Genomic DNA, 25,975 nt, shown 5'->3' on the forward strand with positions numbered 1-25,975 from the left:
AACCAGAGACTTCTAAGGAAGCACCGGTATGTGCAATCCATCCTCAACCAGGTCAAACCACAAACCACAAACCACAAACCACAAACCACAAACCACAAACCACAAACCACAAACCACAAACCACAAACCACAAACCACAAACCACAAACCACAAACCACAAACCACAAACCACAAACCGCGATACCTATCGTCTCTCGCCGCCTTTACAAGGTTCGCGAAACATTTGAGCTTCGTTCCGTAGCCCGAGTCTCCAGCGGTGTTTGGAGACACATATTTGATTACTCGCTCACTCGGAGAAACAATCTCTAGAGAACAAACTAAGAGAGGCAACCCTATTGGGAGCCTCTTCACGTCCACCAGCACCCACTCGATAAATCACTCCAGCCCGGCTGTGATGTTCATTGCCAATCGTGACGCAGTATCATCTTCAACGCCGAGCGGATATTGGAGACGATGGATAAGGAGAAGCGTCGCCAGACGGTATACACGAGCTTATAGCATCATTGCCGAAGCTTCTAGTCGACTAAATTGGTTGAAGAAAGTAGTACAGGGTGCTGGCTCCCAACCGCGCACCCGGCTCTCAAGGTCGGCCCGTTCCTTACCGCGTTTCCCAAAGCGTACCTATATTTGTGAAATTGTCTAATAACACCGAATCAGCACAAGCTGACTTCTTGTCTTCGTAGCTTATCATGCAGAGCTCATAGAGAATAGATGAGACCACTGCAGAGTCCGAAAGTTCTATCCACCGTAGAATAGTCGTCGCGTGGGGGCTGAATAACAGGTGTTTCTCGCTTTACGAGGCACTCGACCGTGTCGACAAGTATTGAAGTAATGGTGATAGGGTATAGGCAGGGCTGAGCGAGCAGCGGGGGAAGCCAGTCCTTGACCAATAGAAGTGATTGCCGAAGAATGGCATGTGCGGATGTGCCCAAGAGGATAATATGGTAGACGACTAAGACCTATCCGAGCATGATAATGGCGGCAGCATCGTGTGCATCGACGATGGCGGCTGCTTGCAATTGCTTGAGACATTTGGATCCTTCGCGAGGGTTTACTTCGTCAAGAGTTTTCATTCTATTGTGCTGGGCATCCCACAGGGCTAGGGCAGCCAGGTAAGCATCCAGGAGAACACCGCCCGAACGGGCGAAAACGACCGTTATCGCGCCGCCAAAGCTGTCGGAGAAGCTGGGGCCAATCATAAAATGCCTATGATAGCTGTAAAACGCCTGCTGATCTGACAGGACACGGTGAAGATGCTGCTGCCGTTTGGCTACCAAAGGGCGTTCCGGACTGGGCAGTTGTAAAGGGAGGTTGCAGTCATAGAGAACCTCCGCGATGTTGTACAGGCCTGTGAGAGCGTATCCGAACGTCCCACAGGAGCGAAAGATATTGTTGCAAGATTGTGGATGAAGCAGCTCCGTAAGATCGCTTGTATCAGCTTCGACGTCGGTTCTCTCGCAAGTCGCAACAGTGAGGTCCGCCTCCTCCGCGTCGTCGATTTCGTCAGCCTCATTGGCCACATACTTCTCGACGCCCCTGATGTTCTGGTTATTCCCAATGTCGAATATCCCTACACTATGGATGCCGCTGTACTGTGTAGCACAGTCTTCGAAGTCTGAGTGCATTGGCGTGTCGTCGATTTCAAAACTGAGAATCCCGCAACTGCCATACGGGACCTTCTGAGCCACAGGCGGGCGACCCATACGCCGCTTCCGTCGCTCGAAGGAGCACCTTGTTCTTAGAAGCCTGCATTGGCGACACTGGTGCTCAGTAGCGTCGAAGAGACATCGTTCCTTTCTACGATAGCACCCGTCGCAGGCTGTCCTAGGCATGAGAGATGGATACTGAGGGGCCCACAGAGCGTTCTAAGCTCAATTACAATTGCAGTGAGATGACTAACTCTCAGGGAGGAGGAGGTGATAAGGGCGGACTTGTCGTCGGGTGTGACAGCGCAACTGAACAATATCGCGGTCGAGATGGCGAGAGGATAAAGGGGAGAAGAATCATGGTAGGAACAGCGAAGTGGGACGATATAAGTAGCAAGACAGGGCAGCTGTTGTGGAGACAGACAGGGGAAGTATTTCCACCAACAGTCCAGGACCAACACCCAACGCCCCTTGATCATGGCTTCAAGGTTGAAGGGAAACGAAACAGACTATATCGTATCGGTGATTCATTAATTGCACTGATGTCATCGAAGTTGTGCGGAATGTGGTCACTATTGCTAGATGACAATCGACTGCCGCCCCACAATCTGTGTTATCCTTACTGTACCCTAGACCTACTTTCCAATTGAGTCCCGGATGATCTCCTGGAACCAGTTTGGCAATCCTCGAAACCCCGAGAGCCAGGAAGCTCGGGACGGGATAATGAGCTGAGCGCCGCGACGGGAGAAGATTTGGTCTGCGACAACCTTCGCCACGTCTTCAGGCTTCATCATCTTGTTGGTGCCGCCACGCTGAATCGCCTTCTTGTCATCCTTCGTCATATCAGTGGCCACCCACGTGGGATGGGCCACCGTCGTCAGCACACCTGGCGATCGATAAATATGCTTGATTTCGCATGTAAGCCCTTCGTGAAATGCCAGAGCGCCTGCCTTTGAGGCCGAGTAATCAACGGCTGTCGGTAGCGAGATAAAAGAAGCCATACTCGCGATTGTGACGATATGTCCCTTATTCTTCAGTATCATACTCGGTAAGAATGCCTTAGTCGTATACCAGAGTGCCATCAGGTTTACCCCAAAGAGTTTTGACGCCTTCTCTGGAGCCAAGTCGAGGATGGAGCTTCGATTCGCCATGCCAGCGTTATTGATCAGGATGGAGGGGTGGCCGACCATCTCTCGGATGCTATCTGCAGCCTTCGCCACAGCAGAAGCCGAGGAGATGTCGCATTTCCAGTAGAAGACAGTGTCGATCTTTTGAAGCTCCGAGGGTAGTTCCGCTACATCGAGGATTGCGACTCGCAAGCCTCTTTGGACAAGGGCCAGGACGATGGCTTTCCCGATCCCATTGCAGCCGCCAGTGACGACGGCAATTTCTTCAGACCAGCTCCAATTTCCACGTACGAAAAGGCTCCAATTATTGGTTGCACGAAGATTCTGGATGCGGTTCAAGACGCGACCTACTCCAAGAGCGACCAAGATCTTGAGGACTGTCTTGAGGCCCCAAACACCAATCCAGCGCTGGACGACATCTGATTCGGTGACTTGGGTGACGAGATGAGGCGGACCGTACATTAAAAACGCAAGGGCTGATGCTGAAAGAGCCGGGTTCAAAACTGCGCCAACAATGATGTTTAGGGATTTGATAGCTCCTTCAATCAAAGTAGCCATGATGATTGTGCGGTAAAGAGAGTAAGACGAAGATGTTGAGATGTGATGATTGACTGGATGATGAGACGCATCCTTTCGTTACGTTTGAGTGCATATGCTCTAATTTATATCTAATATTGTCACTTGCCTGCCGGACAACCCTCGCACATGATGTCAAGTTCTCATCGTTTTGCTAATTCCTCGGTTCTTTCTTCACTTCAACTCCTGTCTGATTATCGCACAGCAGTCCCGATGACCCCGGCAAGTTTCAACCACCTTTGGAATAGCGCGGTTTCGCGGACAGGGCTCGTCGGCGACTTTCTTCCCAATACGGATGCCTGTTGGAGCCGGGCTCGGTTCGGGTTCCACTGTCACTGCCTGCTCTCGCCGCTTGACCAGCACGATGTGGGATGTAGACCATGGGAGCCTGACCTCTACTAATTAATCTTGAAATCTTGCAAAAGACCTGACATTGATAAAACGACTGTGGACGAGAAAAACCATTAAAGCGATTGCTATTTTCTGCCTTTTCCTTTTTCCTAAGACAGCCTAATTTCCCTGTGTCTGCGCGGCTATATTTCGTATGTACTAAATTATTACTATTAGAGACGATAGTAGCGATTACGGAGGAAAGAGTGTCACATGATATGTGGGTCTCCGCCTGAGCACACGAGTACGACGAGTACGACGAGTACGACGACTACGACGAAAGCGACGAAAGCGACGACAATGACCATAATGACCCAACGTAGAGAGCAGTCTGACATTGCCATTGTTGGAGCAGGAGCTACAGGAACCAACACAGCCCGTATCATATGTCACCTCAAGCGCTCCAGTCATATGATTATGCTCAATCGTATTACAATTTACAAGCCCAAGGCCCCAAGCACGTCACGAAGACAAGGTATATGTCCAGAGAATTTATTTCACTACAGGGCTACGCTATTTGTTTTGTGATCAAGCCTAACCATGTTATGTTGTAGCTGATGGTCAGTCCTTGTAACCAGTGACGTCCCACTGCCGAGTGACCACTCGACAAAGTTCGTGGATGGCATAAACATTGTCCCTGCTCAATGTCAAGTTGCTCTGGAGTCTGACGCGTTCCTCCATGTCGAACTCGCGTTTTTTCCACATCTCCCAAGTAAGGAAGCTATGCGGGAGAAAGTTCGCGTGTTCAAAGTCGATGATGATGATCCTGCTGTCTGGGTTCTCTCTGTCCTCCATGATGAAGTTGTGTAGGTTGAGGTCGCAATAACACAATTTCAGACCCTCAGGGACAAGGTTGGCCTGGATCATATCTGACCGTCCCTGGAGAGACAACCAGTCAGTGTCTTGTTGTTTCTCATATGGCTATGCCAAACATACCTCGACGATTTTTTTGTTTACGAACTCGTTGAGTTCTTCCAAGTTTGCAAACTCTCTCGGTGCATCGGAATCGTCCTTGCCAAAAGCCCAGTTCTTGATAAGGCCGCCCCCGACAGGCCCAGGGCTGACATCGCTGGGGGGTGGAAATGAAAGAAGGAAGGAGATTGCATCTGCGACCCGGTTCTTGAAGGGAGCTTCCTTTTCGGCAATTTCTTCAGCTGATGATTCAGTTTTGCCGGAACTCTGCTCTGCATGCTGTTCTTGGGGAGGCGATGCAGCGAGCCCTGGCGTCTCCTGTCCATGAGCCTGGCGCTCATTGTGCGTCTCTGAAGTAGTCGGTTCAGCCGATCCTTCTGTTTTGGTTGAGTGTTCGCCGCTCTTGTCTGCAGATTGGTCTTCAGAAGACACTACAGCAGACTCTAACTTTCCCTGTTCCCGCTCTTGATTTTCATGATGCCGTAGTAAAGCAGCCTGTTCGCTTTTCCTCCTCGTTTCCTCAAGCACAGCACGTACTGCTATAAGAGGGTCTGGTCTGATATCGCTTGAGATTTGGGCCACGGAGGTGCCCGTGACGTATTCCATCACAATAATGCCGTAAGGAAGCAACCGCGGATTTTTAAAGCCGTGTAGTTTGACGTCGAGCTCAGTGTCGATGAAGTCAAAAACTCGCGGGACATGGAATCGCTGCCTAGCTCCCTCATCCATCTTGGATAGCTGTTCGTGTACGTAATACTGCGTGTTGGCCTCTGCTCTCAGAGAATCGCTCTCATGTCCGTACTTTACCCAAACGAACACGTCCGCCGGCAGGCTTTTCGGAGAAAAGCGGAAGCCTCGCAAATTGTCGTAATACGGCCTTTTTGAGCATTCCGCGACATTCTGCGCCGTGTTTTGGAGCACTTCTTCGTGATCAGGCTTCCAGCCAGAAGGGATATCCATTTCGTGGGCGGGAAAAAAATATGCCCTGGTATCGTGCCGATAGTGTGATGGTTCTCGAAGAGCAGTGGGATGGAAAACTGTCGGGGTTTTGCCAGGTACACCTCATTGAATGAGGTGTGGATACCTGACAGTGCGGGGTAAGGTGTAGGTCGAATCTACTGTGCACACTCACCCAGCGCTTACATGGACATCGCTGGGGTTGTGGGTTCGTCGCCACAACCATCCCTTGGGAAAATTACTCTTGGCTTTTTTTCAAGTCAACTCACTCTTTCTTCGAAGCAGTAGACATCGCTCCCCTTCCAATTCTTACAGACGCCCGTCCCACTTGGCACTACTGTACTCAAAGAACATGCGATGATTGAACTAGATGCTGAGAATACTTCCATCCTGGGAAGATTCGGTTGGTTGGCGAAGCCCCATGTCGCGCTTCCGGTGGGTTTTTCCAATTTCAGTCCTGTAAGCGCTTAACATCTTCGGGCCGGAATTGCATTAGCCAATCGGAATCACTTGATGTAGTCGATGCCGCCATTTGTTGGTTATGGCTTTCCTCATCCATCCCAAGATATCTCTGGCTGATTGATCGGCGCTAGCCACGTCGCAATAGCGGCGGAGCAGGGCCCTGTCGAAGGTCACAATACTGGAACGTCCCATCTATGCGCTATGTTGGAGCAACCAAGTGGTAGGCGCCCATACGTGTGTAAGGAGGCGGCGTTTTGATAAGTTAAGTAGTCCGTTGGAAGTTTTCAGGGATGAAGGTTACATTCAGTGGTGTAAGAGCAGCATCTGATGGTTCAATTCATGGCTCCGCATTGCGTGGCCGGCCGTTTGGGTCTTTGGTCGCCCGGCCGAGCCAACAAGCAACAGCCCGTCCAACAGTCGTAAGACCAAGCACTCCTTCCTGGATAGCCCTCTTCTCCTAAGCGCCATGTCAACCAAGCGCCGGTTCAGGAAGCGCTTCCTACAACAACTCTGGCAATCGGATTTTGGACACAATCGTCACAGTATGACCGAAGATCTTTCTAGGTATAAATGCAAAAGCCTGGAAGATCTTGGGACTTCATCAACACTGCTCATCACCTCGAAAGTCCTTCGCAGAAGCCCATTTTTTACGGACTAACCTTTTGTTCAAATTCTTACTTTTCATTTTGTTTAAAGTCCTGAGACTTCGGACGACGACTATCTATTGTATCCTTGGCAATATACTGCGAGACACAAACCCCCATTGAGTCAGCATGTTTGGACGAAAGCCCACGCAAGATACATCAGATGAGGCTCTTCAAAGGCTCATGGAAAATGCAGAGGTCACAGCAACTATCGTGGAAGTCCTTATGCCCAACCCAGGCAATACTGCAGATCCATCCAAGGGGGAAATGGGAAAGAAAAAGAACCATTGGGTTTTCCACTTCACAGTCGACCCAGAGTAAGTGGTATTTTCCTTAACTACTGGACACATTTTCTTGACAAAGGGCCCAAAATCTCCACTCAAAGCCAACGCTCAGCTCTTGGTATTGCTATCACTTCGGCATATGTTAACCGTGTATTATTCTCTGGTTCTTAAATGCAGCTCACTGTAGGACGAGATGTGCTAACATTCGCGATCTTCACATAGAATCCCATACTATCGGGGGGGGTAGCAGGAAACTTTGTCTCAGTGTTCGAGCATCGGTGGAGCATCCCGAGGGCTCATTGACTTGCCCGAGAGTGACGTTGAAGCCGATGGCCAATAACCAACAGATATCAAACAGCGCTATAGCACACTTTTGATTTCGGACCCTCCGCAGTGGTCTCACAGTCAAAGATTTCCTACGAGAGGCCAATTGTTTGCTACCTTTCAGATACGTCATTGTAGCAAAATCGCTTGTTCCAGCCGCACCGTCCTCATTCACCTCTAGAAGAGGTGGATCAGGCCGATCGGAGGACCTGAAAGAGCATCCAAATGGCTGCCGCGACTTTACGTAAGTAACATCACATTCTCACCTTTTGATGGAACCTGTGGAAATGAAACTAAATTGACATAGCGCGCAATGGTTCTATCGTCTTCATCGCGCGGGGTACATTTCTTGGGAGACTCATGACCCCCGGCATGTGGGTGGACTGCCAGCAGTCCAGAACAGCGAGGGCTTTCACGACTTGATCGGCTTCAGATACAGCCCTGGAAGAGTAGATGTGTGCCCGATTGCAATGGCAGACATGCCACCGAATCAACGCTTCTTGGACTGCGAGGTGGCCCTAGAGTACAACCCAAATATTGGAACTCCAATTCGGAACGCCCGTGACGAATTCGCATATCACGTCAAACTTCCGTATCAGAGTAGACAGCCTCCGGTACAGGTTTTCAGACCGGCGACTGCTGCTCAAGGAAATTCAGCTAGGGGCAGGGCGGGCGGTTCTCGTCGTTGATCATCAAAACTCCAGGTTGTCAAAGATGATGTTGAGATCATATAGAAGAGGGTTGTATTTACTGTTAGGAAAGGTTTAGTTTGGAAATTTGAGTTTGATGCACAATACTGCGGCATAAGACGTGAGTGAATCGGGAACGGACTTGTGTCTCATGATGAAAGTCTTTACTACATGGGGAACATAACGATGCCAATGTGATCTTTTGATCTAGCCTAGCTTCTGTCTTTTTGCTGCGCTAATCGTGCCTCCCTCCTTCTTCTCTTCTGTTTGTTTCTGATACAACAATACGCTGTGCAGCCCCCCATGACTAGAACGAAAGTCAATGGGGTAGCGATGATGATGGCCATGAGTTTTTCACCCCATGCCCTACCCCCCTGAGTCGGATCGCGACATGTAGCGTCGCAATTCTCCGGTATCTCGACCGTCGGCGAAGGATCACCCGGGATCCAGGATGCTATTGAAGCCCCCGATGGGAGGTCAGGAGGGGACGGCGTCATTACAGCCTGGTCTGATTTCTCCCATGCAATTCTCCAAGCAGGCTGTATGAGCAGACCCGTTGTGAAAGGTATTTCTGAATCAAGAACGACGCCGGTATATGTCTTCTGATCTTGCTTTTTCAGGCGCCCAGCGCAGGCGGGATAGAGGATGTTGTAGTTTTGGTCGCCGGTTGACCAAAATACCTCGCCGCTAGTGAGACTCGTGAATCAGTCGACTGAACATTGGTAGCTTCGAGTAACGAATGGGGTAGACCCTACGCTGCGCAACAATATGCAGAGGTGAGAGGTAGCTCTTGGTCGAAGACGGTCATCTGATGGGCGTGCCATCCCTCTGGGCAAACGGCTGGACTTAGAACGGCTTGTGTTCCATACATGGGGGGGGCTAGTCCAGCCAGAAGGTTGACACGAGTGTTGATACGCAGCATCAGTGGGATGAAATACAAGTGCCTCGACAGTAGACTCGCTTGGTCCGATATGTACCCATCTACGGCGTGTCGAACAGTGAGAAGGAACAACGTAGGGAGTTGTCAAAGGAATAGGTGTATCTGTTGTTATCGTCGCCGCCGTCGTTGCCGTTGATACTACGGTCGCCATGGCCTTTGTGTAGGAGACTGTCAACTGTCGCGAGTGGGGTTTGAAAAGTTTGTGGAGCACCTTGGGGCGAGAGAAAGCCGAGATAATGCCAAACGAGTAGTTGCGGTTTTAAATCGTCGAGTAGAAACTAGCGTCGGACTGCATGCTGTGAGGGCTTGTGCCATTTACACCGCTATCGTTGTTCAGACAGAAAGGTGCATAGGGAGTTGCAGGGCTACTGAGATGCTACCTTCCCTTAATACATGGGCCAGATGTTGCAACGACCGGGGACGAGTACAGACAAGGAAATTTTCAACTTGGCGTTGGGGTACAACAGAGAAACTCTCGCCACTAGTTAAGCGGCACAGTAATTCAGCTCGACCAACAAGTCATTTAACCGCCTTCCCGAAATGACCAACACCAAACGAAGCACCAACGCCTCGTTGATCATCCAATCGATCTGGACACAGGCGGAGGTTGGGAAAACATGCTGATCATTAGAAAGATAAAGCGGGAAAAACTGGCGTTCATTGGACTGTGCCGTGATACAGGAAAAGCAATTTTAAGCTGCATCAATTTGGGCCATCGTGTAGCGGAATGCAATTGCACCGTTCCGTTGCCAAATATCGTGCCTGCTCTCAAAACGGGGTTACGATAAGGTTCATACCGCTCTCATTGTTTCGCGGGAAAATGTGACATCGCTCGATTGACACTTGCCATCCGGGTCACCGCGTGCCCAAGCGTACAAGCTGCGTCTGGGCTCTAGCCCCGAGAGCACGCAAAGTCACATAGGCCGTGGTCTTTGGCCACGCTGAGCGCAGAGACTGATGGGTTCCCTGCTGTAGGCGGCTGATGGAGTCCCCATTTATCGTTGCATGTGCACGTAAGACAAGGGCAGAAGCCATAGTCGCAGGCGTATGAGCAAAGCCCACCCAAGGCCCCATCACCTTTTCCGGCTGTGCACGCTGGGGGAAGTAAGTCGGAGACCTTTGGTACAATCGTCGGGTGCTGGGTTGGAGAGCAGTACTCTGATTGGCAGTAGCCGTGGTTACAAGCCCAAGAGCACAAGCCAAAGTAGTTCTCGCTCCTTCCCTCGGCAAGAAATTCGCCCGCCTCTAATGCCTTGGGCTTGCTGACTGCCTGGCATAGGCAGGATGACACTGGACAATAGACGCATTTGCAATTGAACTCGCAAAGCTCTTTGAACCCCTTAGCGCCGGTTGCCTCAGTAAACTTCTGGAAGAGTTGGGGTGGTCGAGACCGAAGAGCTCAAGGAAGCGCTGCCGACCCAGGAATTCCAGTTTGTGAGGCCGCCCTCGCAGTTGTTGTGGATTGAAGAGCCATCGATCTGGTCAAGGTCACCCCTCCCCTCTGAATTCGAATTGAAACTGTGCCAGTGCTGGTGAAGGGGCTAAACAGGCCTATAAGCTGACAGATTCACGTAAGTTTATATCAAAGAACATCAGAAGCTCCGAATAGGCCATATCCGTGAAGAAACAATACATGGTTCATCGCTCCGAGCCGAGGCTTTCGCGTGCATGGCAATGTCGGAATCCGGCACTTTCGTCCTCGATATTTCAACGCTGATGTATATGATGGCCAAAGCATCCGGTAATTCTCTATACGTTGCTAGCCGGCTCCTCCAGGACCTGTTATATGACGATTCAGACGCGAAAATAACACGCGTGACCGGAAATCTCGGCAGGCTAGAGATTAAACTCCTTGTCTCGCCTCATCAGCCAAAGGTTAAGTCACTCACTGAGGACTCCTGGCAGCTTATCAGCCACAATTGCTTTGATTGCGAGCCGGAGGACGCTTTCCGGTAGACAACACTGCATCTAAGGCTTACGAATGGAAGATGCGGATCGATGTCGGGAATCGCGGGCTCAGGGATGCCGAAATCTACTTTCTAGAAGCCCCTGTGGCCCTCTACGATCCTGGGGAAATGGGTGGCAGACTCAGATATTCCTGCAGCCGTGTCAAGCTGCAGACTCCGGAAGTTCCGCACTTATCAGCCTGCCTGCATAAGCAACTTAAGCGAATTTCACTGACGTTCTGGAGAGATGGAAACGGCTAAAGTTGTGTCTGTCGCCAACTAGGAGGAGCTTCTCGACTCGTTCGTGGAACCCAAGGGTGCACGATAGTTAGTTGTAAGTTCCTGTTCAGTTGTGCGTTATTACCAGGATCCAGCTATAGCCGAAGCTCTGGAAGCCCCAGACGCCGTTAGCAACAAAAAGGACAAGCGTGATATGCCTAAGCACCGGTAGCTTTGAAATCATTAGCATACATAACACAGGTTGAGGTTGCACCTTGAATTGACACGTCATCACTAAAGCTTTCTCTCGCAACTTCCGGCTGACGTGACACCGGCCTAACACCGATACCTCATGTTAAAGCTGAGGTGAACGACCCAGATCCATCGGACTTTCAACGCCGCTCCTCGTTCATGATCAAACTAGAAACGAATTTTCACTGCCAAAGAAACACAACAACAACCCAAATCCCATAATTGTATAAGAGGGTGTGACTCTACTATCCACTCTAGGGCACCTTCTCTGAGGCGTCGCTCATTGTAGGCGTTCGATAAAGGCAGAAGAGGACGGTCGCCTGAGCTTTTGGCGGCCTTAGAGCGTTGATGTTTCTTGCAGCGACCGCATCTCGAGCCACAATGGTTGAAGAGATTAGACTCAAGAGGTACGGAAGAGTAATCCGCATCGGAAATGGATGGTCGCATTTTCGACATCGTCGCAATGGCGTTTGCCGATGTGTCCAAGCGCTCCATACAGACTGAAGGTAAAAACACGGTCCTTTCCCCCTCAACCTTTCGATTGCGCGGGATTCAATGATACAGGTAAGGACAAGGGTTGAATGGAAGTGTACCTCCGATCAATGTTTCCGGCCTAGGGCAATCAATATTGGAGGCACTCGAATGTTCTCAAGTAACTGGAGCAATAAGCTTATCTCAATCATGCGGGGAACTGCTCAGGGAGACGGCGATCCCGAGCTTGACACCTGCAGCCGCTCCAATTAGACTGCACCCTCGGAAGTTGAAGTGTATCGAACGGCATATATATTTTCCCTTGTTGCAGAAGTCAACCCCACGGGGTCAGCCGGCACATACCAGTTCAAAGAAGCTGAAGGTACATACTGAAGCGGGATTCCGCCAATGGAAAAGTCGCATGACAAGAGAGCCAATGCAAGTGTGCGTTCACATCATAGACGATTGATACAGATCTAATATTATCTGAGCAATGTCAAGCCTCAGCGGTTTGATCCTTTGGAAGTAATTATTATAAAGTCACGTAGAATGTCGCTAGTATTTGCCACCTTGACCAGCTCCTCATAGTGAAGACAACTCTTGAAGATTCCCCTATATCAGACACGACATGAAGGGCAAGTCCACCTTTTTCAGCCTTCTGGCATTGGTTCATTTTGTCGCTGGTGCTGCCGTGGGTTCCCACGACGGTACACGCCTGGAGAGACGCGCCGAGGGTACCGCTGTCGTCAACCTTGCCCAGACCTCGGGTACTCCTCAGCACCTAGCTTCAGGCTTCATCTACGGTCTTCCCGACAACGCAGATGGCTCTGCCAGCACTGCTATCCCGCAGGAGCTCGCCGTGGGCACTGGATATATCTATAACCGTGCCGGCGGAGCTCAACTTCCTTCTCCCAGTCTAGGCTACGCTTCTGGCCAGCTCACGGTATGTTTGATGTCAACCCCTGACGCCGGATCCATCATCTGACAAGCTTCTCTAGGGCCGCCTGCAATCTTTCTCTTCGAATTACAAGACTGCAAGGAGTCACGGTGCCGGCTTTCAGCTGCTCGTCCACGACCTCTGGGGTGCCGACAGCGTCCAGGGCACCATTCCTTGGCCTGGCGACAATGGCAATTGGGCGTTTTTCGACACGTTCCTGACCCAGGTGATTGCTTACATCAAGAACAACAATCTTCAAAGTGGTCTTGAGCTTGATCTGTGGAACGAGCCCGATGCCCCTCAATTCTGGGGTGCTTCGTACGACCAGTATCTGCAGACGTGGACACGCATGTATCAGCGCTTCAAGTGAGTTCCAAGACACCAAAGCCATCTAACTCGGGCCCACATAGTGAAAGCAAGCTACAGTCACTAACCAAGATTAGGTCTGAACTTCCCAACGTCCCTATCTTAGGTCCATCCATCTCACAACCACCAACCACAGGCAACACCCGATGGACTGCTTGGCTTGACCATGTCAAATCGACCAACACCGTGCCAGACAAGTACACCTATCACATCCTCACCGCTACCGGCTCCGCCTACATTCCACGCAATGCACAGGACGCCCTGAAGAGCATGACCTCAGCGCGCGGCATGGCCATGAAGCCTGTCAGTGTCAATGAGTATGGTGCCATCGACGGCGGCGACCAGACCAATTCGGCCAGTGCGTGGTACATTGGCGCTTTTGAGCGAGAAGGCGTCTCCAGTCTGCGTGCGCACTGGGGCATGGGCGCGGCCAATCTCCACAACGGCATGGCCGGCCTGGTTAACTTTTCGGGGAGCAACTACTTCCGCGCTGCGCAGTGGTGGGTGTATAACTACTACACCCATTCCATGACGGGCAACCGTGTTGCGACTACGTCTTCGGGAGACCGCCTCTTCGAGGTCTACGCCACGCGCGGCAGCAGTGCCAATTCGGTCAAGATCCTGACCGGCCTCAAGTCATCCGCTGGAGACCGGGTCTATGATGTGCGTGTCACTGGTCTCAGCACCGTGGGCATTTCTGGGACCGTGAAGATCCGGACACTCCGTTTTAACCACGTCGACTGGTGGCTCGAAGGACCCGCGCCTACTGATCTTGGTACTGTTACGCACACCGTCACAAACAATGAAGTTACCTTCTTTGTCGATCCGGACAATCAGTACACCGCTTATGCTTTCGAATTTGTCAGTTAGAGGGTCTACAAAGCTTTGGCAGAGAGTATATATTGTCAGAGTATCAAATCCATATATATATATGTATATGTGTGTGTGTGTGTGTGTGTGTGTGTGTGTGTGTGTGTCGATGATAAATGGTCTAAGTGAGCCTGCGTAATGTGGCTTCCCAAAGCACAACATAGGTGATCGAAAACCATGACTGAGGACAGCTTATTATACCATACCAACGAGAAGCCGGCAATAGTGGCAGGGTTTATCCTGAACTAGATCGTTAATTATGGTACTCAAAATCTGGTAAAGAAGAGATTTCCGGATGCCTGGTGTAGTTTTTCCATGTCGCCTGTTCCCTGAACATTGGAGGTTGATAATTCAAGCTTTCCATAAGACCTTAGTAGACCTTGGCATGAACCTGTAAGACATCTCACAATGAAATAAGCTCAGAATTAGGCCCCGGTGAGCCCCACCAACAACCTACTTCACTTGCATGGGCAAGGTCAGTCTAAAAGCGATCTGAGATCCCTGTCCACGTCGCTGACCACCATTGCAGGGGCAGATGAGGAATCCTTGGGGCTGATGAGTTGTCGTCTTGTCTCTTACCCAATCATGACATCAATACATATCACTATCTTCTTGTAATTACTTTGTTTATCATCTACGACCACGTAAAGTAGTTCTACACACGTATGCTTGAGTTCAGTTTGTTTGGAAGCAGAAACACATCACCTGCTGGAAAGAGTTAAGTGCCCGTATGCTAAGATCAGCTCTGGGTGTGTAATATAAAATGGGCAGCTGCCGTACTTGTCTCCAAATGATTTGCTTCTACAAGGAACTCTGGGCCCAGCCTCACAATTAATCCCTCCCGCCATTGATCTAACATCGTCTCAGCCACCGCAAGACACTTCTCGCTAGGCGGCCTGGACGGATCTTGCCAGCCAGCGGCTGCTTCCGCCAAAAGGTTTTCCAGAGACCGGAACGTGAAATAAAAGTCTGACTCAACATCACCCGGGCGATTGTTTTCCAGCACCCGATGAAACCATCTTCTATCGCCGGCTTCACTGACTAACACCCCAAACAAAAGCGTCGTCGTGCTTATTGCATGAGCATTATATTTGAAAGAAATTCGGATCAGAGCTCCATGAGCTTCGGTAGCGTTGAAGCTTTCTGAGGACGACCGAGAGGCTTCAAATGGAGGTCCCGCAATCTTAAACTTCCTCATCCTAATAAATCCGGCTCTTGACCTCCTATGTCTCGGAATAGCATCAATACTCTCAACTGAGAAACCCTCAGATGAAGGGCTTGAGTCTGGGGAAACTGGAATGAGAAGAAGGATCGCATACTCGCCAAGACTATTTTTTGTGTCAGGATACGCAAGACGAGATTCTTGCTCACTGCTGTCGAATCCCCTCGAAGGGACAAAGATGTCGAGATGAGTCGCTTTTACACCATCCGTCCTAAGCGACAAACGGTTCTTCCAGCACAGCGCAATAGGCCGCGGGCAGTCTCGCACAACCTTGTAAGTGTCCAACGTCTGTGTCTTTTCCAAAGGAATCCCGACGAGATGCCCATCCGTTGTACCTGCCGAGAGCACGGCGATGTACTCAAATGGGCGAAGCCAAATGTCCGAGCGGGGCAGCTCAGCAAGTCGGATGATTGGAAGCTGGATGGAGAGGCCAAAGTTGGTCATCGAGTACGGCACCGGCCGACTGGATTCGTCCCTTGCAGGATGGTACTCCCGCGTGTTCCTAAAGTTACGTGGCGACGGCGCCAGCATGCTCGTCCATGACGGTGGATCATCCTCGTTCCAAGACCAGCAGAAGAGCGACTCATCCGTGGAGATTCTGAGTATCTCTTCCTGCAGCCGTGTGAAGGCCCTCGAGCCCTCGCCGTACAGCAGCGGCATGTTGATGTCGAAGATTCCGAGCATGCAGTACGCCATATCTTCCAAGCGGGAAGTCTGGCGACATGATAGCCAAGACATCCTCTCCGCGACGCTGGCGCCGGAGATCGGCGCTATCCGCTTCCGCTTGTAAACCAAGTATGCAGTGCTGATACCGGTGACTTTGGAGATGGTTTCCACTAACGACTTCCGCGTGCCGACTTGTCTCCACTCTCGGGAGAAGAACAAGACTTGGCGGGGGGCTAGAAGCTCCTGCAGCGTCCAGCCGCGCGTAAACCACTGACTCTGGGATACTCTAGACAGAAGGGCTTCCTTGGAAGCGGCCTCATTGTAGTCTTCGGCCTCGGAGACGTCAGAGAGGTAGGCGTAGCAAATCTCGGCGTCCCTGTACCACGCGAACATGGAGTTGATGGCCTCAGCTAGCTCAGCCGAGCTATCTTTGTTGATGCAGTTGGTGTCGATCCAGAGGTACCCTATGTCTTGGCTGATTGCATGTCTCCGGGCGAGCTCAATCTTTTGGAACCCTGTCCTCTCGCGGGCGACGGCCATGGTCTTCCAGTCTTGGAAGGAGACCTCGTCTGGGCCCCACGTATGGGAGAGGATCGCGTAGCGGGGTACATCGTCGCCGAAGAATTCTTCCAGCGCGAGGGTATCTACGTTGATGAGGCGCATGGCGTGGAGACCTCGGGAAACAAGTGCGGTCGACAGATACAGAACGCCGTCTTCGTACCTTGGCTTCGACTGGCCAATGATTTGCAACACTGTCTTGAGCGGCGTGGAAGACTTTAGTCACACATGTCAGCCCCCGCTGATCCACGTTGTTGTTGCCATAAAGATCCAGTCTGTTGCGACAGCTGGCACCGGCTGCCAATAACACGAGTTAAAGACGTTGAGCCGTAACTGGACATCAATATTCACAGGTGGTGGCAATGGTGGTGATGAAGTTATTTCATCGCTGGTAAGACCCGATTTCCGACCGAATACTGGTGAAGTGCAGGGTGCGAGGGTTCTTGTCTCATGATACGGGGGACACGGCCTACCTGGTACTTCATTTGCCTTATTCGGGAGAGGACCGAACGTCGCACCACGTTCTCTACAGACATGTCATGATAGACCTTGACTCAGATTTGGAACTGTTGAACGCTCGGCGACGCTTTAGAACCATTGATTGTTAGACATTCCATATTGCCAGGCTCCCTGTGGGCGCTGCAAGATAAACTACCTCGCCCGCAGTTTCCCAGGTTACTAGTAAATATCGTCGACGACAATTCTGCCTGACTGTTCTTTTGGACCCGGACCTCAAGTCGACGGCGACCACAATGTCCAGCAACAAGAATAGCGGCGAGGTTGTTGTGCAGGAACAACATCAGCACCTGTCTAAGTGGCGCGTCAGCTCGTGAGTCCATGCAGCATGCTCAGAAACTTCGTGCCAAAGCTGACCAGGATCAACGGCAGGCCAATTTTCCAGACCGTCCTGGTTGGAATCGTTCTTTTCCTCAATCCCGGAACCTATCTCGCTATCACAGGGCTCGGCGCCGGCGGAAAACAGCCCGAGCTGATTGGGATTGTCAACGATGCTAATGTCGTTCTTTATACCCTTTTTGGTGCATCTGCAGTTGTTGGTGGCGGCGTGATCAACAAGATCGGGCCTCGATATTCCCTGATGCTGGGGGTTACTGGCTATCCAGTGTACTGCGGCTCTCTCTGGTTGGTGTGACATATTTTGAATCCATTTGCAATTCCGACTGATATGTGGCCAGGTGGATAGACAAAGGCGAAGGGGAATGGTTCGTGTTATTCGGTGGTGCTTGGTTAGGCCTTTCGGCTGGTATTTTATGGGCCGTTCAAGGTAATAATCCGACTGCTCTGGGCTCGTTCAATCTGAGGTGTGCTAGGACATGAAATGCATTCACCTCAGGGGCACGATGTCACATCGGTACGCATGGCTGACCTCAATCAGGGTACATCTGCACGTGCTACCCGATTGAGTCTGAAAAGGGCTTCTACATCGCGACGACGTGGATTTTGAATGCTCTGGGTTCTGTCGTTGGATCAGGTAGAAGATTCTCTTCTCTGTTATGGTGCACGCTAATGGGTTGTTATAGCCGTTGTCCTTGGAATCAACATCAGCAACACCTCCTCATCGGGGGTACCGCCAGCGGTATATCTCACCTTCATCTGTCTCGAGTGCGCTGGGATATTCGTGGCAGCTCTTCTGATAGATCCAAGCAAGATCAGACGCAACGACGGGCGACCAATAGCCTCTTTTGATGCAGAATCCTGGTCCCGGGAACTGAAGAGCTTGTTTCTAACCTTGAAAGAACCGAGGATGACCCTCATCACGTTAGCAATCTACAGCTGCGAGATGTACCTGTCGCTATCGGGGTCGTTCAACTCCTTCTACTTTAATTCGAGAACAAGATCATTGGCAAACGTGAGATCATGCACTCACTCACGCCCGCCGCAAGAGAAAACGCTGACAAGTGAAAACAGTTTTGCTATTGGACTATCCAGGTGGTCGGCTCAGCCGCCATCGCATGGACATGCGACGGAAACATCTTTGGCCGCCGTCGGCGTCGCGCCTTCATCTCCGCCGCCTTCGTTGCCGTCATCATGGGCGGCACCTGGATCGCTCTTCTGGCCTTTCTTGCCTCCAACGACTTTGACCGTGCCGGTCCGGTCATCGGCATCGACTGGACCGATGGCCGACGTTTCGCTGGCCCCTTTGTACTTTACATGTTTCTCGGCGCTTCATACCCGATCTTCCAAAACTTCTTGATCTGGGTGTACAGCACCTTCTCAAACGAGCCGCGGACGCTCGGCCGGTACAGCGGGTACTTTAAGGGTGTTCAAGCGTTCGGCACGGCCACGGCTTTTGGGATCGATTCAAGATATGTCTCATTTCTCCATCAAGCCATCGTGTACGCGGGTTTGATGCTTGGGGGGCTAGGGCTGGCGTCAGTTAGTGTGTATACATATACGAGCGATACGACGTATGGCCAGGAGGAAGGGGTCGTCGTTCCAGAGGCGTTTGATGGACGCTACTAAGCTGAGCTGTTCTATCGACTGCTAGGGAACTACAGAACTTCATATCATCGGGGGGTTCTTATTTCCCCCGTCTTGGATAAAGTCAAATTCCATTAGAAAGCTTTTAGGCACTCCATCATTTAGTATGACAATGAAATAGTTATACGCTATCTGCGTATTCCTCTAACCATTTAAAAAACCCAACTTGAGTAGCAAGCTTCATTATTAGATGAGTTTAAATATAATCAGTATTCTCTATTAATTCAAAGTACTGCAGTGGACTAGGTGTAGCCTATGGATGGGTTAAGACAAAGGACATCCATATGAACTCAAACCACGTTACATCATGCAATACAGACAACGTTTTCAGTAAATTTCCCCCTTTCCTCTCCGTGATATGTGTTCCACCCGGCGGCAACTAGAAGCCTGTCCTAATCTCAATCTCGTTACTGGCAATATCAAGACCTCTTAAACAAACGAGCGGAGTATCTTTTCCATACGCAACCATCTCTGCCGAGGCATCTTCCATATCCAGTATCCAGATGTCCCATGTTATCCCACCTCAAAATTACAACCTCGCCTGCGCCTGTTGCTCGCGCAGCGCCTGCTGCTCACGCGCCGCCCTCCTTCTCGCCTTTTTCTGGTTCTCAAAGAAGCAGCACAACCCACACCCCGCAACGACACAGAAAAACACAATCGGAGGCACCGTAATCAGAATCATCATCTGCCGCTGAAGAGCGTGCCCTCCTTGACTCGGATCGCGACAAGTGGCGTCTTGACATAAATCACCCGTCGGCTCGGGGCCGCCCGGAACCCAGTGGTCCACATACCCACCCACCGGAAGCCCAGGCGGTGTCGGCGTCAGCGTCGCCCTGTCCGTCTCGTCCCAGCTGATCACCCATGCGGGCTGGATAAGCAGGCCCGCGGTGAAGGGTTCCTCCTCGCCCACGCGTACGGCGGTGTATGTGACGTGGTCTTGGGAGTGGAGCGTGCCGATGCAGATGGGATGGTTGATGGAGTTGGGGCGGCTGCCGTCTGGCCAGACGTCTTCGCCGCTGGAGGGGTCATGTTAGGTGATGAAGGAACCGCGAAGAACGGTTGAGGGGGCCTTACGGTGCGCAACAGTAGGCTTTCGTGAAGCTCGAGAAGGTGGTCATTCCGTGGGCGTGCCATCCTTCTGGGCACACGGCAGGCCTCCAAACACGGTTCGAAGGACTGCATGAGCTGTACGATGCTTGGGTGTAGTCTAGATAGATTGCCTCGACGTCGCCTCCATCAGTATCTCCATCGGCATGGAATCTGGTCCATTGGCGACGCGTTTGGCATTGGGGCGGGACCACGAATGGGGTTGTGAGAAGAAGACGTGTCGCGGTTGTAGTCGGTGTATCCATTTTCAGGGAGCAGAGTCGACTGGGATGCTAAAGAGACAGATGTTGATGGCGTCCGCAAGCGTCAAGAGATGCTGTCAACTGAAAAGTGGTCGTGAAGCAGTCGGAGTTCAGACTTGACGTGTGAAGTTGGGTTGTTGCTTCTCGCAAGCACGTGTTGATAACTGGTACTTGGCAAAAGCTTGAAAAGGGGTAAAGGAACGTCAACCACTGGCATGTTGTTGGAAGTTGACATGGCGTGGACATGGTCCAACGGATAACATCCCAGCGAAAGGAAAGTGCTAATATGCTACGCCTGACTTGGCATGCATGAGGCTGCTCGCCTTTGGCGGAAGTGAATGCGGCACGGTAGGGAGTCTGAGCAAACGAGCATATTAGCCGGACAGCCGGCATCGATCTGCCATCCATGGATGCCTAGGACCTCGCTTAAGTCACAAAAGAGCATAACTTGTTACAACTCAGGCGGTGGCAACTGATATATTCGAACTACATGTTGGAAACGCCTGGGTCCAAGAGGAAGGAAGGTTTACGCTGGCCAAAGATTTGTATGGTCATTTTATTTAATGTTAACGGCCGAAAACTAGTTTTTCTACAAGAGTCAACACTCAATCAAAATCATCACCGTACATGAGGTCGTCGTCGAAGTCGTCATCGTCATCTTCATCATCTTCATCGTCGTAATCGGAATTGCCACCTGCCGGAGGCCAAGCCGTATGGAATGCAGATTGCATGGCAGCATATACACCCGAGATTTGATCCATCTCGCGAGCCAGAATCCCGCAGATGTAGCACGCCTTGGCGGACCCTGGGCCTTTGCAGCCTTTGATAGGGCACTGGCGGTCGGCGTCAGTGTAGCGCGTCAGCATGGGGGACGAGTCGTCTTTGAGCTGCCACGGCTCGCGGTCTGCGCCCCGGACCCCAAAGTTCCAGACCATGTAGCCCATGGGACTCATCCCGACTACAAATTCGTCGTCGATGGCGATTTCTTCGATCCCCAGACCGTCATAGAATACCTTCTCGTGCAGCGGGCCCAGGACCAATGTCGAAGACTCGTCGGCCACACATACCGCGCTGTAGCCCCAGACCTTCCCGGCCCATTCGGTGAACTGGTAGATCCTGGGTCCGTCCTCATGCGGCCGCCATTTCTGCAGGTAATATGTCTGCCCGTTCCACCTGCGGCCGCCGCTCGTCTCCGGGCTGCCATCGGGACTGCCCCACACGGGCCGCCGCATGCCGAGCTCGTACTCCTCGACGGTTTCCGAAAATGTCTCCGTGAGCGTGTCGAAGTTGTACCGGAAGACAGGAAGGTCGGGAGTGGCCATTTCATTGAGGATAGCCTGGACTAGGCCGTAGAGCCCATGTGAGGTGATTGGCTCGCTGTACCGAACGTATACAAAGGCAGAATCGGGGCTTGACACGCATACTGGTAGATGGAACGAATGCCGGAACGACTTGGTGTACTTCAAATCCACAAACTTATAGACGGTAATGGCGAGTTCAAGCTCGCTGTCCACGAAAGCTTCTAGAAACGCTATCGTGCCATCGATCGTTAGCAGCGAGATTGGGTCGGCAGGATACGCCAAGAAGAGCGCAGCAAGACGGTCGGGAGTGGAACTTACGATCTTCCTCTCCATGTGCAAAGTAGTAGATCACATTGCTTTCGGTCGGGTGAAAAACGAAACCTTCTGGGCGGTCAAGGTCCAAGTCTTCATAATCCTCAGCATCTCTCGTAAAAGGAGGGAGTTGCAGCTTCGCGAGCCCGGTGCCCCAGCGGAACACGTGCGGAACGGCGTAGATTGGGTTGATGATGGAGAACTCAAGCACTGCAACTTCTGCATGGGCAGTGATTCTCTTGACGCGATTTGGGAGGGTGACGCGTCGGAACTCCTTTTTATCCATGTGGTAGACGATCCTTTTTTCCCGATTAGCTTCCGAATAGGTCACGGGGGGTGGATGCCGCAACTTACATGGTGCGGTCGGTGGCGCGGTCTACGAAGATGATGATATTCTCAGTCATGGTCCAGATTACAAAATCTCTCTCGCCCTTTTCCACCAGATCCGGTAGCGTGACGAGGGATCTGGTTGTATTGCGTAGATCGTCGATGAATATGGCATAGGGGTCAACATGCCAGGCCAGGCGGCCACTGGAGTACGCGAAGTGCCTTTCAGTGTGCTCCGATGGACGAGAGCCTCTTTCAATTGCACCCTCAACGTACGCGACGGTCTTTTCGTCCATCTCGAATGTTTTGGTCTGCAGAATGTCGTAGAGCATCTCGCTCACGGCAACCGTGGAGATGAACTTTCCATCGATGCGGGGTATTGTCTTGCCTGCGGCGGTGACGAAGGTCTCCCACGGTGAATCGCTGGCGTGCGGGTGCGACGACGGCAGAGAAAGCAGCGCGGACAGTTCCGGGAAGTGAGTAGTCACCAGGTGCTTGGCAACAGAGGGCTCAGTCCAGACGGTGCGCCATCCCTTGGAGACGGCGGCGCAGGCCAGGGCATCCTTTGTGGTGAGATACTCAGCAACCATGGAGACGAGCTCGCTGGGAAGATCAGACATGGAGCTCATTTGAGGTGTTCTTGCGTTGACCATGGTCCTGAGAGCGACGAGCTCCCATGGCGATAAGTTGTCGACGAGGTGCTCGAGGTTGGCGCGGCGGTACAAGATTTCGGAAGCCTGGTCGTCGGCTTTGAGGTGTGAGAACTGCTCAGAGAGCAAGTTCACGGGATCGTTCTTGGTCATCTTGCGCGGACAAGTCTTTGCTTTGCTTAGAATGTCATCGAATTGATGGAGATCTGAAGAGGGAGGGGCACCCGCATTTCGGTGGAAAGAAGGATGTCGTCCGTCGTGGCGTTGCATTCCGAGCTGAGAAAGTGGGTCGTTGGAGTGGGATGACCTCACCGGGACTCACCTTGGTCTTGACCTGATGCTATCAGGTGAAGCTTCGGTGAGGGGGTCTTGGGAAGCTCGGACACAAAGCGTAGCCCGCAATTATTTGCTGGCCGCACACCTGCCGCCAGGTGTCCGCAGCCACGCTTCTTCCCATATTAGACATCTGCATGCGTCACTCGTTACAACCTCACTCATACGGTCTCTGTATTTGAAGACAGCTGCTTTTATATTATGCGTATCAAATGCTTGCCGTCACGGTACTCTTCACAAGCAAGCAAGTCCTCGTCCTCCTGGGCCGCAAGAAATCGAGGATCCATCTCGTCGACGTCTTTCCATGAGTACTTCGACACTTTCATGGTGCCAATGCGACGATAGATCCCTTTTTGGGAATTATGCACCTCTAAGAGTAGCATCCAAAGCGTCCAAGGTGAGGTACTCTTGAACGTAGGAAGATAATATCGTGTCGTAGCAGTGTCTTGGCTGTCGAATGCGGTTGTCGTGGGTGAGTCCAGATAAACCTCGATCGGGGACATGGTTTCGACGAGTTCGCCGCCGATATATATCTTCCACTTGTATACCTTCATCCATTTGTCTTCAGAAAAGGGCCCCGTCCGCAGCAATTCAACTCGTCTGAGCTGCCCCCAAAGTCGCAAATAGCCGCTCTTGAGCAGGCCTGTTGTGTCGCCCGTGACGTATTCGAGGTGGACGTCATGCACATTGCATAATGCGTCCGTCGAATCCAAGTCTATGTACCGATGACGAACGACACGCGAAGTACCTTTCCCGGGACCTGCCCAAGACCACGAAGGCGCTATGTAGCTAGAACGAGCAGCGTCTTCTTCCCTCTTCGCGGACGATGTGAACGTCTCTGGCGCCTCTCTCTCTCTCACTGTTCTCCACATCAAGTCTTGCTCCAGGGTGCTCCGCCACAGACCGGCAACATACTCGTCGCCAGTGAATGCCCTGATTCTTTTCGCAATGGCAGACATGGCCAGGAGCCTGTCTTGGGGGAATGTCAGGGCGCACGTTGAGTACTTGTCGACAAAATTCCACCAGCTCAAGCGGTACCCGGCTGTATCAGGCTCCATTAGATGGAAAGTAACGACATTGCTATAGGCTTCGTGATTGTCGAAACTCTCAAACCCCTCTGTGGTTTGTCTGCTGCAGCACTCCCATGCAATCTGCCACTCCCCAAAGTATAGCACGCGAGGAGACAGGGTTCGTTCTTGAAAGACCCAGCCTCTGCTATTGATGGCCGAATCATTTAGGTGTTGCATGAATCCTTGAAATGCAGAGACTTTGTATTCCCCTACAGAAGCGTCGTAAGTTCCCTGGACGATTTGTGGGGTGAATGCTTTGGTGTTGCGAGTAGCAAAGAGCGAATGGTTTGCGTCGGGAGCGTCGACGGCGGCGATGTTGCAGTACGAGTTGGAATAGACCTGGTCCATGAGCGTCGACTCGACCAGCCAATCCGCCTTCTCATCTCCTCTCTGGATGATGCACAGCGAGTCAATCCACAAGTACCTGACACCCAGTCGTCTGGTGGTGGATATGGCATCTCGGTAGAGCTGGGGAAGCTGCTCTGTGGGTATCTCTCGTCGGAATGCGTCGATATTGTCGGTAGTGAGAACAAGACAATCTGCAGAGCCCCAGCAATGGCTGAGGGTCATGAACGGCTCTCGAATAGTTCGTTCAGCGGATATAACCAAGCGCACCAGTGCTGCTGGGTCGTCAGGATGCCCACAGTCCAGGAGCCGAGTTGGGAAGCGCGCTGCATCTTTTTGTAGCGGGGGGTTGCACTTCTTGTGCTCGTTGAAGCATCGATCTATCCATTGTTTCGCGATTGAGAAGGTGCTTTCAGAATCTGTACGGCGGGAGAGCTCTTTGGGCTGGAATGCCGCTGGTGGAGTTGTCAGATACCTAGGCTGGATGCAACGTTCAGATATCGCCGTCGGGAAAACATCTTACGATTCTTCTTGGACAAGAAGAAAACAGCCTCGTCCTCCCAAGAGCTATTTCTCCCCTTGAAATTTGGACATACGCCGATACGTTCAGCCAGGAATCCGCCATAAGGCCAGTTGCCATGGAATAAAAGGCTTGTTGTATCAAACTCACAGTCCCACTCGATATCAGCATCGTCGGATGGTTTCCTCAGCTTGGACGAGTGCAAAGCCCAAAATGTGGTGCAAATGTGGCATCCGGCTTCCATGGATCTTCTCAGGCTCTCTAAGCTTGGGTGGTGGGATGCTTCCGTGCCCATGTTCTCGTTGGCAAAGTCCATGGACAAGATGGAGCTTTGACACACGCCGCAGACCATCGTGTTGGCGTCCATGGGTCCGAATGCGCTCCTCATGAACCCCTTTCAGTCGTTTGTGGTTGAGAAATCATGGATGAAATTGACAGATGACAGCCTCGTCGGTCTGCCCAATGCCCTCGCTTGGGCACCCAATTGTGTTGCTTGTCCATATTGATTCCATGTCAGTCATCCTGCTGCAGGATTATTCCCCTGCTGTAGTATTGTCACGCTACTTTAGGTAAGCCGTTCAGGTAGGTAGGCTGCCTTATGTAAGCATCCAATTGCCGTCGGTTCCTGCACCCCGCGATCGGATTTCGGACAGGTGCCCGTCTGCAGGCGCTACAGAAGCCAGTCAGCCGGGTGTGCCCCCCTAAAGGCGTCCACTGGGCAGCAACGGCCCTGTGCTGTGAGGCGAACGGCGAACGCGCTGCAGACTCGTGTCAGCGTCCGAGGCAGCTCCCAGGCGGTCCCTGGACGGA

The 25,975-nt window shown here is 51.8% G+C and overlaps 10 protein-coding genes across 10 annotated transcripts; 3 read left to right on the forward strand and 7 right to left on the reverse strand.

The window, feature by feature from the left end:
• Positions 1-960: 960 nt before the first annotated feature.
• On the reverse strand, positions 961-1,626 carry CGGC5_v009020 (uncharacterized protein; the record flags this gene model as incomplete). The annotated part of the gene is made up of 1 exon (XM_032037649.2): positions 961-1,626. The coding sequence occupies one exon, from the start codon at positions 1,624-1,626 to the stop codon at positions 961-963; it is 666 nt and encodes a 221-aa protein (XP_031883563.2).
• Positions 1,627-2,282: 656 nt separating this feature from the next.
• RED2-5 (Dehydrogenase RED2) lies at positions 2,283-3,332 on the reverse strand (the record flags this gene model as incomplete). The annotated part of the gene is made up of 1 exon (XM_032037647.1): positions 2,283-3,332. One exon carries the CDS (start codon positions 3,330-3,332, stop codon positions 2,283-2,285), a length of 1,050 nt encoding a protein of 349 aa, XP_031883481.1.
• A 969-nt stretch (positions 3,333-4,301) lies between these two features.
• CGGC5_v009022 (uncharacterized protein) lies at positions 4,302-5,612 on the reverse strand (the record flags this gene model as incomplete). The annotated part of the gene is made up of 2 exons (XM_032037646.1): positions 4,302-4,619; positions 4,677-5,612. 2 exons carry the CDS (start codon positions 5,610-5,612, stop codon positions 4,302-4,304), a joined length of 1,254 nt encoding a protein of 417 aa, XP_031883480.1.
• A 1,232-nt stretch (positions 5,613-6,844) lies between these two features.
• On the forward strand, positions 6,845-7,246 carry CGGC5_v009023 (uncharacterized protein; the record flags this gene model as incomplete). Its single annotated transcript, XM_032037645.1, has 2 exons — positions 6,845-7,032; positions 7,222-7,246. The coding sequence occupies 2 exons, from the start codon at positions 6,845-6,847 to the stop codon at positions 7,244-7,246; spliced, it is 213 nt and encodes a 70-aa protein (XP_031883560.1).
• Positions 7,247-12,468: 5,222 nt separating this feature from the next.
• On the forward strand, positions 12,469-14,013 carry CGGC5_v009024 (uncharacterized protein; the record flags this gene model as incomplete). Its single annotated transcript, XM_032037643.1, has 3 exons — positions 12,469-12,783; positions 12,839-13,143; positions 13,221-14,013. 3 exons carry the CDS (start codon positions 12,469-12,471, stop codon positions 14,011-14,013), a joined length of 1,413 nt encoding a protein of 470 aa, XP_031883561.1.
• Positions 14,014-15,278: 1,265 nt separating this feature from the next.
• CGGC5_v009025 (Vegetative incompatibility protein HET-E-1) lies at positions 15,279-16,564 on the reverse strand (the record flags this gene model as incomplete). Its single annotated transcript, XM_066152111.1, has 2 exons — positions 15,279-15,297; positions 15,333-16,564. The coding sequence occupies 2 exons, from the start codon at positions 16,562-16,564 to the stop codon at positions 15,279-15,281; spliced, it is 1,251 nt and encodes a 416-aa protein (XP_066008341.1).
• Positions 16,565-17,211: 647 nt separating this feature from the next.
• Positions 17,212-18,940, forward strand: CGGC5_v009026 (uncharacterized protein; the record flags this gene model as incomplete). The annotated part of the gene is made up of 6 exons (XM_066152112.1): positions 17,212-17,288; positions 17,348-17,599; positions 17,653-17,720; positions 17,853-17,948; positions 17,998-18,326; positions 18,386-18,940. The coding sequence occupies 6 exons, from the start codon at positions 17,212-17,214 to the stop codon at positions 18,938-18,940; spliced, it is 1,377 nt and encodes a 458-aa protein (XP_066008340.1).
• Positions 18,941-19,487: 547 nt separating this feature from the next.
• Positions 19,488-20,076, reverse strand: CGGC5_v009027 (uncharacterized protein; the record flags this gene model as incomplete). Its single annotated transcript, XM_032037640.1, has 2 exons — positions 19,488-19,974; positions 20,033-20,076. The coding sequence occupies 2 exons, from the start codon at positions 20,074-20,076 to the stop codon at positions 19,488-19,490; spliced, it is 531 nt and encodes a 176-aa protein (XP_031883608.1).
• Positions 20,077-20,912: 836 nt separating this feature from the next.
• Positions 20,913-23,050, reverse strand: CGGC5_v009028 (uncharacterized protein; the record flags this gene model as incomplete). The annotated part of the gene is made up of 3 exons (XM_032037639.1): positions 20,913-21,838; positions 21,927-22,219; positions 22,275-23,050. The coding sequence occupies 3 exons, from the start codon at positions 23,048-23,050 to the stop codon at positions 20,913-20,915; spliced, it is 1,995 nt and encodes a 664-aa protein (XP_031883558.1).
• Positions 23,051-23,424: 374 nt separating this feature from the next.
• Positions 23,425-25,517, reverse strand: CGGC5_v009029 (uncharacterized protein; the record flags this gene model as incomplete). Its single annotated transcript, XM_066152113.1, has 2 exons — positions 23,425-25,100; positions 25,316-25,517. The coding sequence occupies 2 exons, from the start codon at positions 25,515-25,517 to the stop codon at positions 23,425-23,427; spliced, it is 1,878 nt and encodes a 625-aa protein (XP_066008339.1).
• Between the last annotated feature and the right edge of the window lie 458 nt (positions 25,518-25,975).

This window comes from Colletotrichum fructicola (assembly GCF_000319635.2).
Source record: "Colletotrichum fructicola Nara gc5 chromosome Unknown KSG_Nara_v1_contig05, whole genome shotgun sequence".
NCBI lineage: Eukaryota > Fungi > Ascomycota > Sordariomycetes > Glomerellales > Glomerellaceae > Colletotrichum > Colletotrichum fructicola.